The 20160-nt window shown below is 41.6% G+C and overlaps 1 protein-coding gene and 1 pseudogene across 3 annotated transcripts in view; one reads left to right on the forward strand and one right to left on the reverse strand.

Annotated features, from left to right (window-relative positions):
• Positions 1-16611, forward strand: part of TPST1 (tyrosylprotein sulfotransferase 1) — a 118796-nt gene extending 102185 nt beyond the window's left edge. Inside the window, exons 4-6 of one of the 3 annotated variants that reach the window (XM_029221475.1) lie at positions 10034-10084; positions 13537-13583; positions 16039-16611. In XM_029221475.1, coding sequence (XP_029077308.1) covers positions 10034-10084; positions 13537-13554 — 69 coding nt within the window. In that variant the 3' untranslated portion in view covers positions 13555-13583; positions 16039-16611. Of the gene's footprint in view, positions 1-10033; positions 10085-13536; positions 13584-13897 lie in introns of all 3 variants that reach the window. The other 2 variants (XM_029221476.1, XM_029221477.1) reach the window with 2 other exon arrangements.
• LOC114895139 lies at positions 3826-3940 on the reverse strand (annotated as a pseudogene).
• Positions 16612-20160: the final 3549 nt, after the last annotated feature.

The following is a 20160-nucleotide window of genomic DNA, read 5'->3' on the forward strand; positions in this document are numbered from 1 at the left end:
CAAGTGTGTTAACGACACCCATTTTAGCTGCTTGGAGACTTTTGTTTACACCTTAATTGTAAACTATTACTACAGGTGAGGCTGTGGTAACAGGTGAAGTGGTACTGGGCATAGTTGGTCAGTTTCTGATTAATCTTGTAAGAAAGCTGAAAGTGGCCTGAGGACAAGTAACAAGAATGACGTAGGGCTTCCCTGGTGGCGCAGTGGTTGAGAGTCTGCCTGCCAATGCAGGGGACATGGGTTCGTGCCCCGGTCCAGCCTGCGCGTCCGGAGCCTGTGCTCCGCAACAGGAGAGGCCACAACAGTGAGAGGCCAGCGTACCGCAAAAAAAAAAAAAAAAAAGAATGATGCATTGCTTGCTTCAGCCAGTATTCAGAACCCCTTCTTTCTTGGGTTTTTGAAACTTCACAGGCAGCTTAGATAAATTCTCCTCCCTTCTCTAGCTCTGTAGCCTAGGTAATTCCACGATTGAAGGCTTCACATATAACAGAGTTAATTATACCTCACTCCAGAAATTTGAATCTGACTTTAGTCTATAAACCCAAAACAACAAATACAATTTACTTTTCTATTTAAGTTATTTCTTTTGAAATGGTATACGTCACCAGCCAAAGCCTCTCAAATGGAAGCGTGCTATCACTGTCACAAGTAAAAGCTATAAGGCAGGGTTAAATATGCGGAGCTCACTTTTTGTTTTTTGCAGTACGCGGGCCTCTCACTGTTGTGGCCTCTCCCGTTGCGGAGCACAGGCTCCGGATGCGTAGGCTCAGCGGCCATGGCTCACGGGCCCAGCTGCTCTGTGGCATGTGGGATCCTCCCGGACCAGGGCACGAACCCGTGTCCCCTGCATCAGCAGGCAGACTCTCAACCACTGCGCCACCAGGGGAGCCCTCACATTTTTATATGCATTTCTTTTAGACCTTGTTTAGTGTTTTGCTCTGTGAGAAGATCAAGAGCAGTGTGGTAATCTTTATAAATTGTTAGACACAGACCAGGAGGCCTGCTCTCGAGGGGGCAAGGGTGGAACTGAGAAAGTATTCCTTGTGGTATTCAGGCTTTGAGAAACTTCTTTCAGAATCGCAAAATGTTAGAGCTTGGAAGGGAGTGGTTAAAAAAAAAACCGCTTAGTCCTTTTCCCTCAGCTCCAGTGTCTTTCACATAGTTAACAATACAGCTAAAGTTTATGGGAAGTACACATCTCTCCTTCTTATCTTTTTTCTCTGCATAACATAGAATTCCTTTTCCAGTAGTAATGTGTTCCTTTACTTAGCAGTCTTATAAATAGTGGTTTCCAGCTTCTGCAAAGCTTTCAGCCACACGTTGCTCACGTGGACCTCAGAGAACATACATACTATGAGTACACCCTCACCACATGTTTCTTTAAAACTAAGTACTATTGGGTCCTTTAATTTTAGCACCTCTTCTTCTCCTTTTCTATCTCCAGCTTTGCAGAGACCACCAAACTAGAGACCCCAAACCCGTTTGTCACCACTAAAACGTAATATATGAAGATGGAAAGCTGTTGTAGGAATAGTAAATGACTTAGCAGAGTGGAAGATAGCTGAATTTATATGCCTGAAAAAAGGGGGATGCAAGCAAGCTGAGGAACAAGAAACAAGCCAGTTCACCCTGAACCCTACAAAAGTTCAGGGATTTGGAAACATCAGGTATTAGGGGAGGGGGATGAGGTCTGATACTAAAAAGAGAGAGATCAAAAGTCTGTATAGAGCAGTTAGACTTCCAGATCACCACCCTTCCCCTCCCCTTGCAGAAGAAGTACATTCTCTTAGAGAGAAAATAGGGACATTAGGAATAGAGTTAGGGCTCCAAATTGAAAATCAAAGCATTAAGTGAAAGTCTGCTTTCTGAAAAAATAAATTATCATTAGATGATGCCTCAATTCTCTACCTCTACCCAGCTGAAGAATGCTGGTACCAAGGTAAGAGATTGTGGTGCTTTCTCTACGTTCTTAACTACCCCCCAAAAAAAGCCTACAAACATGATACATGGAGAACCCTGACCAAATAAAAGCTGGCTGAGGAAGTATACCTGCAGTTAGACTCAACCCTCATAAACGGAACTCTGCTTCATAGCCAAGACTCACTGGACGTCTGTAGAACTTCTCTAACATGAAAGAGACTAAAAGAAAGATAAAAAAGAACCTCAGAGGAAACAACATGTAAAGAGCAAAAGAAACGTAAATGAACTATAATTAACGTTCTTAAAAAGTAGAACAGGGACTTCCCTGGTGGCGCAGTGGTTAAGAATCCGCCTGCCAATGCAGGGGACACGGGTTTGAGCCCTATTCCGGGAAGATCCCAGATGCCGCGGAGCAGCTAAGCCCATGCACTACAACAACTGAGCCTGTGCTCTAGAGCCCGCGAGCCACAACTACTGAGCCCGCCTGCTGCAACTCCTGAAGCCCGCGCACCTAGAGCGCGTGCTCCGCAACAAGAGAAGCCACTGCGATGAAAAGCCTGCACACCGCAACAAAGAGTAGCCCCTGCTCGACACAACCAGAGAAAACCCACACACAGCAACGAAGACCCAATGCAGCCATAAATAAATAAATTTATTTTAAATAAAACAACGTAGAACAAAAAGACCAAGAGATGACTTGGAGAGGAAAAAAAAATTAGAGGCTTAATTCAAGTGGTCTAACATTTGACTAATCGGAGTCTAAGAAAAATAGAGAAAATGATGAGTGGGAAATTATCAAAGTAATAATTTAAGGATATTCCCAAGAACAGAAGGACATGTATCTCCAGTACCGATGAGTGAAGAAAATGAGCCTCATCAAGGCACCTTATCATAAAATTATAGAACCACCAGGGATAAAGAGAAAATTCTTAAATCTTGCAGAGTGAAAACAAAGGTCACATACAAAGGACCAGGAATTAGAATGATATCAGCCATGCCAAAAGAAACATGGGAAAATAGAAGACAATGGAGCAATGCCATAATTTCAGAGAGAAAATTACTATATTCTAGAATTATATAACTGGATGAACTTTCAGCCAGGTGTTAGGATAAGATAAAGACGTTTTCAGACATGCAAAAAGACAAATACTGTATATTATCACTTATACATGGAACCAAAAAAAATAAAGCAAGCTAGAGAATATAACGAAAAGAAACAGACTCACGGATATGGAAAACAAACTAGTGCTTACCAGTGGGGAGAGGGAAGGGGGGCGGGTCAAGATAGAGGTAAGGGATTAAACGGTACAAACTACTATTGTAAAATAAATAAGTTACAAAGATACATTGTACACCACAGGGAATATAGCCAACATTTTATAATAACTATAAACGGAGTATAATTTTTAAAAATTATGAATCACTGTGTTGTACACCTGAAACTTATGTAATATTGTAAATCAACTATACCTCAATTTTTTTTTTTGGGGGGGTAGGAAAGCAGGATTTATTGGTGGGCATGAGTAAGGAGGGGACAGCGCCAAGGCTGTCACATGGGCAGGGCCCGCCATTCATCCAGGGGCCACGATTAGGGATGTATTTGACTCCACAGCCTTCTGGGATGAGCTGCTTTTCTGGCACCTTGTTTTCAAATTCATCTGCATTAAACTTAGTGAATCCCCACTTGGAGATCTGGATCTTCTGGCAGCCAGAGAACTTGAACTTGGCCCTGCAGAGGGCCTCAAGCACATGCTCCTTGTTCTGCAGCTTGGTGCGGATGGACATTATGACTTAGCCTATGTGGACTCTGGCCACTGTGCCCTGGGGCTTTCCAAAGGCACCGCGCATACCCGTCTGGAGCCTAGAGTGGGGACAGCGTGCCAGTCGTTAATGTCCACTGGAAAGGGCTGTCTCCAGGGTCCCTTAGGGCAACCCTTACGGGCAAAGGGCTGCATACACTACCGAGGAGGCTGCTGTTTGCAGCCATTGTGCACCGGGCCCCCGTGGGGATATACCTCAATTTAAAAAAAAGAAAGAAAGGGAAAATGGGGGAAATGGGCAAAAGATCTGCATAGACACACCTTGCTGAAGGAAAATATACCAATGGCAGCTAAGCATATGAAAAGGTGCTCAACATTGTATGTCATTAGGAAAATCCAAATTAAAGCAATGAGATACCGCTACGCACCTAGTAGAATGGCCAAAATTCAAAACACTGACACCACCATATCATTGTGAGGATGTGGAGTAACAGAAACCTCATACATTGCTGGTGGGAATGCAAAATGGTACAGCCACTTGGAAGACAGCTTGGCAGTTCCTTATAAAATTAAACATACACTTACCTTGTAATCCAGCAGTCACATTCCTTGGTATTTACCCAAATGAGTTGAAAACTTATGTTCACACAAAACCTGTACACAGATGTTTACAGCAGCTTTGTTCATAATTGCTACAACTTGTAATTTGTAAGCCACCAAGATGTCCTTCACTAGGTGAATGGGTAAATAAATATCCAGGCAATGGAACATTATTCAGTGATTAAAAGAAGTGAGTTATCAAGTTGCAAAAAGACATAGAGGAACCTTAAGTGCATATTACTAAGTGAAAGAAGCCAATCAAAAGGCTGCATACTGTATGATTCCAACTCTATGGAGATAGTAAAAAGATTGGGGGAAGGTAGGGAGGGCTAAATAGATGGAGCACAGGGCATTTTTATGCTAGTGGAACTATTCTGTGTGCTACTGTAATGGTGGATACATGTGTCAAAACCCATAGAAAGTACAACACAGAGAATGAACCCTAGTGCAAACTAAAACTTCAGTTAATAACAGTATATCTATGCTGGTTTGTTAATTGTAACAAATATACCACAGTAACGCAGGATGTTAATAATTGGGGAAAGCTGTAGGAGAGGGACAGGAAGTATATGGGGACTCTGCTTTCAACTCAGTTTTTCTGTAAACCTAAATCTGCTCTACAAATAAAGTCTATTATTTAAAAAGTATATGAGGCAATTATTAGCTTTAGCTAAAACAGCACAAATTGTGTAAGAAAATGTAACTGTGATATTTATATTGTCATAATAATGAAAACTTACAGAATGTGGCTTTAAACAAAAATTATTGTTTAATTTTTGAGAGACTAGAGGAAGGGAAGTATTATGACCTAATATCCTCATCTGTCATAATAGAAAGTCTGTGTAACAGAAGTGAACGTCTGAACGTGTTCCTATCCAAAGGCGTTTCCTCCCCTGTGTACCCAAGCCCATCTCCCTGTTTCCTATATCATCACATTTTGCATTCCAGCAGAATCTTTCCCATCAACAAACAAATATGCCTTTAATTCTTCTATCTTAACACACACACACACACACACACACACATGCACACACACACGCGCACACACACACACCCTACACTTATGCCAGGTGCCCTGCCACTGCCATTCCATTTCTTTGCCTCCCTTTACTTAAAAGCTCATTTTCTGTACTCCTGTCTCCAGTTCCACTCCCTCTATTTTTTCTTACATTTACTCCATTCAGAATTTCACAACTACCATTCTACTTAATTTGCTCTTGTCAAGGTCACAGTGACCTTCACATTGCTTAGCCAATGGTGAGTTATCATCTTGTCTCCCAGCCTCTTTTGATACAATCGATTACTCCCTCCTTGATATGTTTCCTTCACCTGGCTTCTAGACACCACTTTTTAAATTTTTCCTTCTGTGTCATTGGTGGCCTCTTCTCAGTCTTCTTTGCTGATTCTTCCTTTTCTCCCTGACCTCTTAATGTTAGAATGCCCCCATATCTCAGTCTTAAGTCCTCTGCTCTTCTCTCTCTACCCTGAGCACCTGAGTTATCTCATCAGGTATCAAGTTTTAAATACCATCTATAAGTTGATGATTCTCAAATTTATAGATCCCAGCCCAGACCTCTTCCATGAACCCTAGATTTGTATATCTAACTGGCTACTTGACATTTTCATTTATTGTCTAATAGATATCTGAAGCTTAACATTTCTGAAATTGAACCCCTGAATATCTGCTATATCCAGGACCTTTCCCAACTGAGTTGATGGCAGCTTCATATTTCCAGTTGGTAGTTGCTTAGGCCAAAAGCCTTGGAGTCATCCTTGACTCCCCTTTGCTCTCTCACATTCCACATCCAGTCTGTTAGGAAATCTAGACATGATTAGGAAAAGAAAATCCACAAACGTACCACTTCTCACCACCTCCACCACTGCCTCCTTGTCATCCTGTCTTGTCTGGATTATTGCTGTTGCCTCCGCACTTCTGTCCTTGGCCCTTTACAGTCTAAACAGAGCAATTAGGGTGACCCTTTTAAAATCTAAGCCCCATCATGGTACTTAGTAGCCTCCCATTTCACTACACTGGACAAATTAATTTCTCTGTGCCTCAGTTGCTTCATCTGTAAAAAGAGAATAATACCTCCCTCAGGAGATTGTGGGATTCGATAAGGTGATAAATGTGAAACGCATGCTCAACACTAACCTGGTGCAGAGAAAATAATAAAGTTTAGCTGCTGTTCGTATTATTTTTATTGCCAATGCACCCTCTAAATCAGAAGCCTACTTTTGTTGTTCTTCAGTGCTTGAGGTGGGAGGGCTCTGTAGGAGCATTTGGATTCTGACTGCCTAGCTCATTTCTGTCTAGCAAAATCCTCAGTTCATTAGTACCAGAGATTAGTATGTCCAGAAACACTGTTCCTTTAGCCAGAGGAAATTCCACTCCTAACTTTGCCGTACTTGGTTTCCTGCACTAAATAGGAACTGCTTTATCAGTAGAAAGTGTTCTTTTTGTCAGTACTGTAGTTGCTAAATTTTGAAGCACTTTTTCCCTAAAGGATAATGAGAGGAGACAGCTTCCCACTTATTATTTTTTTTTTTTGCGGTACGTGGGCCTCTCACTGTTGTGGCCTCTCCCGTTGTGGAGCACAGGCTCTGGTTGCGCAGGCTCAGCGGCCATGGCTCACAGGCCCAGCCGCTCCGTGGCATATGGGATCTTCCCGGACCGGGGCACGAACCTGCGTCCCCTGCATCGGCAGGCAGACTCTCAACCACTGCACCACCCGGGAAGCCCCCGACTTATTTTTTGATTGAGCCTTTTGTCTGATGTCTTATCCTGAACCCCCCCTTTTTTTTTTATTACATTTGTAACATCACATATTTAAGGTTTTGGTTTTTCCCCCCTTTCATGTAAGCCTTACCTCTCTGGAACTGTTGATTTCTGGAAGACACTTATAATATTTAATGTTCCCACTCGTATTTTCTGTCATGCCTTACAACAAACCAAAAAGAGAAGGGAAAATTTAACAGTTAGATTTGCTAATAGTAGTAAAATGCAAAGAGCGTGGTATAATGGGAGAGTGCTGAGCCAGGGCCTTCTGAGCCTCACTCTGCCACTCACTAGCTGTATGACCCCGTGGGCTTGCGTTGAACCTTCTGCTTGAATTCTAGCAGAAGAGGCTAGCTAAGAGAGAGGAGAGTTGGTTTCTGAGAGGATGTGAGGAATGTAAGAAAAGTTTCTTAGGGACCAAACCCACTAACACTGGAAGAAGCACTGGGGCAAACAAACTTGTTCTGGTTCGGTAAAGGAGCCAAGGCACAGGACCCTAGGCCTGAGCAGCTTATGCTTAGAGACTTGGAGGATGGGGGTTGGGACTCAGTTCCCTGAATAGAGGGAGAAGGAAAGACACTTGAGAATCTGGTAAAAAGCAAAAACAAAAAACCTATTCTAATGGCTTGAGCCCCTGCTTTGGATATAGTGTCTGCTTGTCCCACAGATAGTAGAGACAGGCACAGTGGAAGTCAGTGTTAACATGATACACACACACTTCCTACATCAGAAAGCTGGAACAGGAATACAGTGTTATATGTCAATTATATCTCAGTAAAACTGGGGGGAAATGAAGAAAGCTGGAACACTCTCTGGACTGTGGTGCTGGGGTAAAGCAAACAGGATTCTGACATGCAGCTTCTTCAGGGAGCAGTTAGGCCAACCCTCCAGTGACCTGGGACTCTTTGAGGGTATGAAGGTTTCAAGGCACTCCTAACAGCTGCATTGTTGTTATCCTGCACTCACCTCAGCTTCCAGCGTGATGCATATCTAAAGAAATATGCATAAGCCTCTTTGCTCTGCTTTAATTTAGCCTTCCTAGAACTGTAGCAGTGACCCTAAGGAATAGACCAGGTTTTAGAAATTGCAGAGAAAGAGACAGGAAAACAGTACATTCATTCTCTCAATCTCAGAAGGAATACTGCTACTTTTAGAAGTGGATCAGTCATCTTATGACCAAGTAAAAATCCTTTAGGTCTGTAGGCTTTAGTATTCATCATTTAGAGGATTTCTTTGTGCTCTGAGGGGCTACCCAGTGACTCTCTTCCCAATGACAATCCATAGTTTCTTCCTGTAGTTTCTCGAGTCCAGCAGTTATCAAACTGTAGCTGATGGAGACTTTCTTCACTCTTGATTGACATGAATAGTTCCCAGTTTTTTTCTGTTGTTGACAGTGTTGAAACAAACATCTTTGCACTTAAAGTATGTGTGTATGTGTGTGTGAAAGAGAGAGCAAGACAGAGCGAGAGTAGTAAATTCCTAAGCTACTGGCTTGTTTTGTTATTGAAGTGTAACGTACGTAGAGAAAAGTATCCAAGTCATAGCTCAATAAATGATCACAAAATGAACACATCTTTATAATCGCTACCCATATCAAGACAGAAAACTACCAGCACGCTGGAAGCCTCTCTCATCCCCCTGCCAATCACCACCACCCTGCTCCTCCCCAGAGTAAACAGTATCCCGATTTCTAACATCAGAGTTGCTTTGCCTACTTTTGGGCTTTAAAAGTTTTAAATGGAGACATGTGTCAATAGTATATTATTTTTGGAGATCTGGCTTGTTTCTTCTCATCATTATGTGTTGGGATTCATCTACATTGTTGGTTTAGTAGCAGTTCATTTTTAAAATTGCAGTATGGTATGTCCTTATATCGATAAACACATTTATTTATTCGTTCTGACTGTACCGCTCTGCAGTGCCACCTTTGTCACAAACCAGTTATCTCTAAATGGGGGTCTGTTTCTGGACTCTTCATGTTGTTTCATTAATATATTTGTCTATCCTCGTGCCAAAACCTTACCGTCTTGATTATAGCTATGTTTTTTGTATGTATAGGTGTATAATATTCTATTATGATAGAATAAGTCCTTCCACTTTGTTCTTTTTAAGATTACCTTGATTATTCTTGGCCCTATGCATTTCCATAAAACTTTTACAATCAGCTTGAAATTATTCCTACCCCTATCCCTACCCCTACCCCTACCCCAAAAAAGCATGCTAGAATTTTTATTGGAAATCCTTTGAGGAGAATGGACAGCTTTACTATGTTGAATGTACAATCCCTGAAAGTGGTATGTCTCTCTATTTATTTGGTCTTTAATTTCTCTCAATAATATTTTATAGTTTTCTATGTAAACATCTTACACACCTTTTAAAAAACTATTTCCTAATTATTGCTGCTATTAGAAACATACTTTTATATGTTGAAAAGAGTAAGTTTTTAATTATAAGATTTTATAAGGTTAAAAGTATATATCATTTTAAGAACCACCTAATATTCAAATTATTATGGGAATATTGGGTACATTAAGAAAAGTAAAGCTGAATTAAATCCAGAGTTGTAAGGTTGGAGATGTCAGAAGGAAATCAGGAGGAGCCTATTCCTAAATTATGTGAATTCTGTGTTGGTTGCTGGAGAGAGAAGGCTTGGGCTTGCTTTCTCTCTCAGCTAAAATGATTGTAACTTGGAATGTTAGGATGCTTTTCTTTCTTCTTCAGAGACTCTACGCCCTCTCCCAGCCAGCCCACAAGTTGGGAGCACCCAGGCAAAAGTAGAGCAAGTGGGGTCAGAGTGAATAGGGATTTCACTCAGTCCTCAACTCAGGCTGCTTCTGAACTGACGGGCTTCCCTCCCGTTCTAAAACTTGCCAAAAATGAAGCAGTGAACCCATCCACTATCAGTCCTTGCAAGCATCCCAAAGTGATGATGACAATACCTGTTTCCTTAAACTCATGCTTGGCTTTGTTTTTCCAGGTCTATAAAGGAGAATTTCAGCTACCTGAATTTCTTAAAGGAAAACCTCAGGTACTGTGTCTGCTTCCTCCTCTTGATATACAATAATAGATGGGCTCTTGCATTGAAGTAATCTTTTCAAAGAGATAATGCTACGCGCTGGTGGTAGAAAGACTGGCTTCTGCAGGGATATCAGCTCGGTGCTTTGTGACCACCTAGAGGGGTGGGATAGGGAGGGTGGGAGGGAGACGCCAGAGGGAGGAGATGTGGGGATATATGTATATGTATAGCTGATTCACTTTGTTATAAAGCAGAAGCTAACACACCATTGTAAAGCAATTATACTCCAATAAAGATGTTAAAAAACAGAAAAAAGAAAGAAAGACTGGCTTCTGGTAATTGTTGGTTTTAACAGTCTGTGTTAAACAGATTTGTTAAATTTAACAATTTAACACAGTCTGAATTTCAACGGGCTCAGTGTCTTCCAAGAGTAGGGAAATACTTTATTGATAACTAAAATCTGATTGCTTGAGGTCGCCCACAAGCCACACAGTATTCCACATATAAGGAGCCTGCCTTGGTGAATCTGCTCCAGGCTTCTGATACCTAACTTGAAATAAAAATGTATAGCCACCCTTTGTTCTTATTACATATACATCCATGGCCTTTTCATTTTTCTCATTTGGAGCCTAGAAGACTTGTGAATACATTATACACACAGCCATTGACCCTCAACTGCTAAGTCCCCCAAGTTGGGAATGGATGGTATGAGTTTGAAGTTTATAACTTTTACTTTTTAAAAAATTAATTAAAACAGATCCAGAGTTCTCCTTGTAATGTCACACTGTCGCTTACTTGGATTCCAATATTGTTTCTTGAGTTGAAGAGAAATAGGTGACGTTACGGCCGACAGGCCTAGAGTAGCCCAGAGTGTCCTGCGTGAGCGCATCACCTGCCATTCCTATGCAGTAGTGGGAAGAAATCAATGACTACAGCCTGAGTCCAGCAGAAGACTTCCCTGTCCAGCATGGTGATAATACATGTTGCCTCCAGGCTGCTGCTATCAGTGATTAGCTTGTTAATAGGAAATGAAGACCCAGCACTGAACTCAGTTTCTAAAAGTGTTCCAGATCTGGGTTGTTGAGGGGAACCTCACAGATTGTGTGAAGTCGTGTTGCCTAAAGCAAGCCTAGAGTACATGGGCTTCTCTGTAAGAGCAGCTGTGTCTCACACCAGGATTGAAGGCTCTGTCTTCTCAGATCCTTGTCTCATAACAACCATCAATAACTGATACATATTACTTGAGTATTTTAAACTACTTTCATGGTATATGCTTATTAACATATTTAATTTTAACCCATCCATTCATTCATTTATTTAAAAATGTCCACTGAATTACTTTTATGTGTGAGAAATTGAAATAAGGCCTCAAGAGTCAGAGGAAAAAAAAAGATCTTCTCAGAGGAACTCCTTATCTATCCAAAAGACTCTGATCAGCTTTTGCAGACAAAGGGGCACAGGGGCCCTGAGCCTTGGCTGGGCAAGATGTGCCAGAAACCTGGATGGATTCGTGAACAAGTTGTCACTCATTTACAGGCTATGGTAACTGGAGCCAGAGAATAATCCAAGAGGGAGAGTCTTGAAGAAATGTCAAATCCAAAGGCTGTTTTGCATAGCAAGTCTGAAGGAGTCAAGAAAGGGAATTTGAGACTAAAACTAAAGGGACACCCCTGCTTCACAGCATACATAAAAATCATTTCCAGGTTGGTTATAGGCCTAAATGTGAAAGGCAAAATAATAAAGTTTCTAGGAGGCAATAAAGGAGAATATCTTCATGACCTTAAGAGAGAGGGGTTTCTTAAGTGAGTTATAAAAAATACTGATCATTAATTTAATTTAATTAATTAATTTATTTAAACATCTTTATTGGAGTATAATTGCTTTACAATAGTGTGTTAGTTTCTGCTTTATAACAAAGTGAATCAGCTATACATATACATATATCCCCATTTCTCCTCCCTCTTGCGTCTCCACCCTCCCTATCCCACCCCTCTAGGTGGTCACAAAACACCGAGCTGATCTCCCTGTGTTATGCGGCTGCTTCCCACTAGCTATCTGTTTTATATTTGGTAGTGTATATATTAGTCCATGCCACTCTCTTACTTCGTCCCAGCTTACCCTTCCCCCCTCCCCATGTCCTCAAGTCCATTCTCTACATCTGCATCATTATTCCTGTCCTGCCCCTAGGTTCTTCATAACCATTTTTTTTTTTTAGATTCCATATATATGTGTTAGCATACGGTATTTGTTTTTCTCTTTCTGACTTACTTCACTCTGTATGACAGACTCTAGGTCCATGCACCTCACTACAAATAACTCAATTTTGTTTCTTTTTATGGATCATTAATTTTAAAATGGATAATTTGGGCTACATTAAAATTGAGAACATTTACTTATTAGAAAGCATCATAAAGACAGTAAAAAAGGACACCTTAAGGGGGGGAAATTTTTGAAACAAAAGATTCATCAGTATAGAGAATTCCTACAAATAAATAAGGAAAAGGTAATAAAAAGTTGGGCAAAAGACTTAACATAGGCACTTCAAGCCCCGTTCTGGTTAGTTTCATTTAATGTATCACACACATACTAGAAAAAAGCCTATAAAAGGCTTTTATTTAATGTCTAATACATGAGAAAACTGAAGCACACAGAACTCTCAGGATTACATTTAGCTAGAATTCTGACAAAACTCAGGAAAGTGCTATACTTAAGATTATAGTCTTGGGAATTCCCTGGCGTCCAGTGGTTAGGACTCTGCACTTCCACTGCCGGGGGCCCGGATTCGATCACTGGTGGGGGAACTAAGATCCCGCAAGCCACACGGTGTGGCCAAAAAAATATATATATAGTTTTGTTATAAAGGAAACCATTCAAGACCAACCAAATGAAGAGACACATAGGACAAGGTCTGGGAGAGTCTCAGACTCAGAGTTTCTGTGCCCATTCCCTGTGGAATCAGTGTACTTCTCCCTCAGAGCACATCAGCACAATCACCAACCAGGGCGCTCCACTGAACTTCGGCATCCAGAGTTTTTACTGAAGTCTAAGTACATAGGCATGATTGATTGACTCATTGGCATGGAATTGAACTCAATCCCCAGTCATAGTCCCCTTCCCAGAAGCTGGGCTGGCTCAGAGCCCCAACCCTCAAATCACAGGTTGGTCTTCCTGGTGACCAGCCCTCATCCTGAGTCATCTCATCTCTTAGCAGAAACTCAGGTATGATCTAAGGGGCTCATGAATAACAAAGACACTCCTGTTACCTGGAAAATTCCAAGGATTTAGAGTCTCCCTACCAGGAACGAGAGCCAAAGGCCAGTCATCTTCTTTATTATACAACAGTAGCAGACGGAATTCATTAGAAAGTCTCTGATCACAGCCTGCAAGCTACACCTGATATTTTGACAAGAGCAGTCACTTCTCATGCTAACCAACGTTAAAACATCTTTTGCTTCCTTCCACAGACTGAGCAAGTGGAATAACAGAGCCAGGAACCTCTTGCATACTTGAGGTGAGGTTGGGGACATTGCTGGGTCTTTGGGTTTCACTGCTTAGGCTCTCGGGAGGCAGCACAGCAGGTGGAGGGCACAGCCCTGGGGTCAGTTCACCTGCTTTGGAATCTCGGCTCTGTGTGCCATTGAGCAAGTTACTTAACTTCTCTGTGTCTTAGTTTCTGCATCTGTAAAATGAGGACGATGTTAATAAGAGAGTGGTAGAATTAACCATGATAATGTCTGCCAGAAGCCTGGCACATAGTAAGCACTCAAACAGTGTTAGTTATTATTTTCAGTATGAGGAGGGGTTTAAAATGATAAAATATTTTAGCTGAAAGAAACCTGAAGACCATCAACCTCAACCACCTGTTTACTGATAAGGAAACTGATCCTAGAGAGAGGATTTGTCAAGTTCACATCATAGGTCGGAAAAACCCAAGGCTAAAGAGCACCGTCTCCTGACATCCAGCCGGGGATTCTTTCACCGCCCTGTGCTGCTTCCTCTGCATGCTGGATGTGCAGATGTTTTTGCGCTAATATGTTCGGGAGTTGCCTGGTTGGTTTTTCAACCTTGCTGTTGCATTATGCTGTCTTAATGTTTGTAACCTATGTTGTGTCATCGTAGTTAAAGGCTACAGTGTGGAGCAGGACTTATCAGCCCTTTCTATCTGAGTAATCATCAGGTGCATGTCCAGGGATACCAGCCAATTAGTGGCAAAGCTGGTTTCTGAACCTAGACCTCCTGACATGGCTGCTCAGACCTCACACCCCTATCCCACACTTTCTTAAGATTCTGTTTTGCTCTGAATATTTTGGTTATGCCTTAGATCATTTGGAACTTGAAAAGCTTTCTTTAAAATATGATTTTTCCTGGGAATTCCCTAGCAGCCAAGGAGTTAGGGCTCCGTGCTTCCACTACAGGGGGCAGGGTTTGATCCCTGGTCAAGGAAGTAAGGTTCCACAGCCGTGCAGTGTGGGGAAAAAAATTAAATAAAGTAAAATAAAATAAAATACTAAAATAAAAAGAAAACCTATTATAAAAAAGTAAAAAATAAAATCTGTTTTTTTCTTATAGTTTTGTTTGCTGTTTTATTTTTATTTTATATAATAACCATGTATTGAGTGTGTACTCCATACCAGGTGTAAAATACCAAGCATCATATATATATATAGTATATATATGATATAGGATATATTATATGATATCTATAATAAATATATATATTATTCATATATATACATATATGAATGATTTCATTCAAGTTTCAAACCACTCTGGCAAGTAGGTGATATTATTCCTCTTCTACTGTTGAGAAAATTGAGATTGAATAATTTGATTTGAATAAGGGGTTCTTATGACTTGCTGTGTGCTAATAGATTATAGATAGAAAAGACACATGAATGCTGCTATGCCAAGTCAAAATCACGGATGGCAGTGAGTTAATATTCATAGGTTTTAGGAATTATGATTGCCTTTTTTGCTAAGAAGCAAATGCTAAATGTAGACTTCAACTCGATGAGCATACAGGTATAACAGCCGTTATCAGGCCTTGGATAATTTTGTTTATTCAAAAATACTTTCAAAAGTATAGATAGGGCTTCCCTGGTGGCGCAGTGGTTGAGAGTCCGCCTGCCGATGCAGGGGACGTGGGTTCATGCCCCGGTCCGGGAGGATCCCGCATGCCGCAGAGCGGCTGGGCACGTGGGCCATGGCTGCTGGGCCTGCGCGTCCGGAGCCTGTGCTCCGCGACGGGAGAGGCCACAGCAGTGAGAGGCCCACGTACCGGAAAAAAAAAAAAAAGTATAGATAAATTCCCTCCTGGAAACATGCATACAGGGATTCATTACTGACCAGCTGTTTTACAAGACAGAATGCAGTGTCAGTGGACTCCAGCCTTGAGTGGCCTCCACAGCAGCATTTCATCCTTGTTTGCTTATCGAGGCTTGTAGGTGCCCACGTGCAATGAGAGAAGGACTCGGGAGAAGCCAGGAAGACATCAAAGCATCTCAAGACAAATCATAGTCTTTCTCTTGTCTTTTGGATCCCTTTGGCATATGAACGACAGTCACTGTGTTTCCTAAAGCTTCCTTTAAAGAATCTCAGTATCCACTTTTTCATACTGAGTCAGCATGTTCGACCCCTGGACGTTTGACGTCCCTGTCAGTGCCCCTGCAGTAGCTTCAGTTGCAGATGACAGTTGCAGTCATTTAGAAATGGGCAGGAACAGCCCTTGCTTTGGCTGCCATCCTTTTGTGTTGCACATTGAAGCTACTGGCAGGCATCTAAAAGCATCCCAGACTGAGGGAGAGTGTGCCTCTCTGGTAGTCCTGAGGCAGCTGTTCTCATAATGGTCCATCCCCCTACCTGTCTACCTGGCTTGTGCCAGGCCCACAGCTGGAAAGGAGGCGGTGTCATGCAGGGGAGAACAAACTGACTGCATACCTGTAACACATTCTGTTTGTTTGCCCTAGGGAAGACTGCTGCCTTTTCAGCAGCAGAGAAGTTTCTAGGACTGGCTGTTTCTAGGAATGGCTGTCCCCTGCTGAGATCAGTGGAGTATAGGTACCATGGCCCAAATCTCCTTCTCATTTGCCAGTCGCTTCCCACTGAGAGGGTGGGATGTCAGCACACATTCGGACCCTCCTGAGTGACCTGCTTCTTCCCGAGTACAGTGCTCTTGATTACGTGCACGGCCCTGTGGAGAAGGAGCCCAGAGAGGATGTGTGCTTTCTCTTAAAACTGCTCTGGTCCTCATCTTTTCTTACCAGATTCCAAACTTTGTTTTCAAGGGGAGGGTTTAAAGGTGGGATTCTGTAAGCAAAATTGGGTAGTTTCATCTTGGAATAGGTTGTCTGTACATGTTCTAATGTTTTGTAGAACACTTGTACCTGTTTAAATGTATTGATGTGGATAATATTAAATATCTTAATTATTTAAATAATTCATTGTATTGTTTCTGAGAAGTTGAGGAATTACCACATACATTTACAACTTGATGACTTTTGTATTTTATTTTTCAAAATAAAAGCTTTAAATGTGAAGCACTGGTAGTTTACATGTTTTCATTACTGTGATTTCTGAGAAGCAATAAGACCTATCAGATAATTATCTGATAAACAGTTTCTTCAGTTGCTGTATTTTAGATATTCCCCTCTATACATCATAATTTCTTAGTGAAGTTTTTGCTATAATTTATTTCAGAGAGACCTGCTACCATCCTTTTGTCTCAGAATCCTGTTCTTCTCTTTCCTTCTCAATTCTCTGGTCTCCATAAATTCTAATTCCTCAGAAAGACTTTCCCTGATCCCCTTCCTGCCTGCCTTATTCACAATATCACCTTATCACACTTTGCAGTTTTTAATGTTTCTTAACTTCTTAAATTGTCTATCTCTTATACTAGATGGTAAGTTCCTGGAAGACAGAGACTGTGTCTTTTCTTGTCCATTTTTGTACCCCTGACACCTAGCAGAATGTCTGGCACATTGTAAGAACCTAGTAAAATATTTAGTAAATGATTAATCCTCCCAGACAGAAACTTCTAACATATCATTTTCAGATGAAGAAACAGAGGCTCAGCCAGGTCAAGCCACGTACACAAGGCCCCTCAGCTACTGCCACAGTGGTGACCTGGTATCTAAGCCTGACTCTAGTATCCTTCTTTCCGCTCCACGCCCCTAGCCGTGTTCCCTTCAACTGAAAATTAATACTGCTGCCACATCAATCCTTTGTTCAGCACTGTGTCTTAAGTCACTCTTTTGTTCAAAAACCTTCTTTGATTCTCCGATGCCTCACACGTTACATGTAAACTGTTCTGTCTCTGCAATGTAGCCTCACCACCCCCTTGTGAACAGTACACCTCTTCCCTGTCTCCTTACACTCTGCTTTCTGCTTCTTCCAGATGCCCAGAAACCTAATCCCTCTCCCCTCTCCCTGGGAAATCCCAGCCCTGTTAAGGGCTCAGCTGTTGTAAGTCCCATTTCTTGTTACTGCTCTAGTTACTGCTCCAGCCTCCAGATAGCAATAAAATCAGCTTCAGCATAACATAATTTGTTCTTGGTTTTGGTTTTTTGCTTATTTCCTGTGTTAGTCTTATGTTACCAGCATTGTAGGGAGGAGGTCACATATCCCTCTAGAGCCTATCAGAATGGGAGGCGAGGACATTTCTAAACTATAACCCATCCTGACTCCAATACTCGCCCCTAGGTGAACATAAGGATTTTTATTCCCTACGCCTGCCCACCCCTGGAGACTCCACTGTCATGAGTGGGAATGTATTGGAATAGGAAAAGGGCAGAGAACCACCGCACAAAAACAGCTGACTCGGGAAAGAAGAAACCACTGCACAACTGGCCCGGAGAAGCAGATGCTGTGATATCTCCCTCCCTGTTGACATTCCCTCCTTCACAAAGCCTTCTTTCTGGTCTGAGCACATTTCTCTTGAGCCCTGCGAAGCAAAGCATTTCTGTTCCGTGTGACACCTTAGAAGACCTGTAGGAAGATGACTATATTTGTGAGATGTTGTGATTTGATGGAATCAAATGGAATTCCTGCCAAACAAATGAAAGATGCCTGGAGTAAAATTTAAAAATTGGTAACTGGGGGACTTCCCTGGTGGTCCAGTGGTTAAGAATCCGCCTTCCAATGCAGGGGACGCAGGTTCGATCCCTGGTTGGGGAACTAAGATCCCACGTGCCGCGGGGCAACTAAGCCCGCGCGCCACAACTACTGAGCCTGCCCAGTCTGGAGCCCACGTGCCGCCAGGAAGGGCCCACGCACTGCAGATCCCAAGTGCCGCAGCTAAGACCCAACGCAGCCAAAAATAAAATAAATAAATATTTTTTTAATTAAATAAAAATTGATAACGGAGTAAGGGACCAGGGTAGATGTGTTGCCTGTGAAGATCAGAGAGCTGCCCAGGACCAGCACAGCCATGGCTGTAGCCAGCGGGTGAGCCTGTGGAGCCAGGGAGAGGCTGGCGTCCTCAGTGGCTGCAGGAGGAGGCTAGAGAGAGCATCATCCATGAAGAATCAGAGAATTTTTAAATGAGGGAAAAAAATCTTAGTAATCACTTAGCCACGTAATCCTTCTAGAAACGTTTATCAACAGCTTCTCATTGTCTAGATCCTGTGCCTGAGTTTACATGTTTAAACTCATTTAATTCTCAAAATCACCGTCTGAGGTAGGTACTGTCACTACGTGCATTTTATAGACATTGGCTTGGGAGGCAGTACCAGCTTTCTAGACCAGCTAGTAAGTGACGGGATCAGAATACAAATACAGGCAACCTGGCTCCAGAGCCTACACCTTTAACCACCATTCTACCTCTCAGTAATCATCTTTATACTAGAATAAAAACTTGTCATTAGCATTGAGTGACAACTATTTAAATACCTCCCTTATACTTAGTAATTTGCTAGGTATAATTGTTGTGCTAAGAAGTATAGGCAGATTGCTGCCCTTGGGAATTTATGGTCTTGGTGAAAATCAAGAAAAATGTACAGAAAACAATTATTTCAAGCTTATCTAACAAAACCTATAGTATTACCTACGACAACCTGGCTTAGTAGGTGATGGGTAAGTAATAGTCTAGGCAGGACTCCATTCAGTGTTGCCCCAAAATTTGTTTTTCTAGGGAGCTACTGATCCTGGGGGCTGTCTGAGCTTTTCTCTGGCAAGGTCAGTATTTTCAGCATTGAGTTCCCTTTCCTGATTGTTTGTCACTATCCAACAGTCTTCTGCAGGGAATTTAGGCCTTTGCATAAAGCAGAGCAGTCACTTTGTTATTCTGAGCAAAAGATCATTTTTATTCATTTTGGGTTTAAGTCCTAACAAAGCTCATCATTTGAGGGTTTTTTTGGGGGGTGAGGGTGGTTCTGGCTAGACAGAAAAATGAATACTTTGATTCTCCCTTTGGAGTTTGCTGATTATCACTGAACATCCAAAATTGAATCATTCTTCACAATAAAACCACTATTTTTGTTGTTGTATACTGTAGAAATGGCTGTGGCCTTGCCCTGAGAAGGAAAGCCTTAAATGCCCTCTGTTGGTCAAACATGGAATAACTGCTGAACGTATGAAAAAGTGTTAAAAGTTACAAGAATTAGGGAAATATAATTAGGGAAATTAGGGAAATATATCACAAAGGTGTGCAAAGCTTTCTCTACAAAGATGTCCGTTGCAATGAAGTTTATAGAAACAAAAAACTGGAAAAAAACTTAACAAAAGGGGGGGCTTAGTTAAATGAATTATGGTACATCCACGTAACAGAATACTCTTCAGCTAATACAATATTGTAGAAAAGTATTTCATAACAGGAAAAATGTTCATGTTACATTAAGTGAAAATTTGAAATCACAAAGCTGTTTAGTGTGCTCCCACTTTTATGATTGAAAGGGTAGACAGAAAACTAGAGTCACTAAATTGATAGAAAACAGAAAGGACATGTGCCAGTGTCCCTTGTTATCTCTTCATGTTGGAGTTTTGGGGAATTCTTATTTTCTTTGTGCTTAACTCTGTTTTCTAGATTCGGCATGAATTACTTTAAGTAAAAAAGTGAAAAACAATGAGAGTTTTTTAGAAAAGAGAAATCGAAA

The sequence above is a fragment of the Monodon monoceros genome, unplaced genomic scaffold (assembly GCF_005190385.1).
Source record: "Monodon monoceros isolate NGI ecotype Baffin Bay Population unplaced genomic scaffold, NGI_Narwhal_1 Super_Scaffold_13, whole genome shotgun sequence".
Lineage (NCBI taxonomy): Eukaryota > Metazoa > Chordata > Mammalia > Artiodactyla > Monodontidae > Monodon > Monodon monoceros.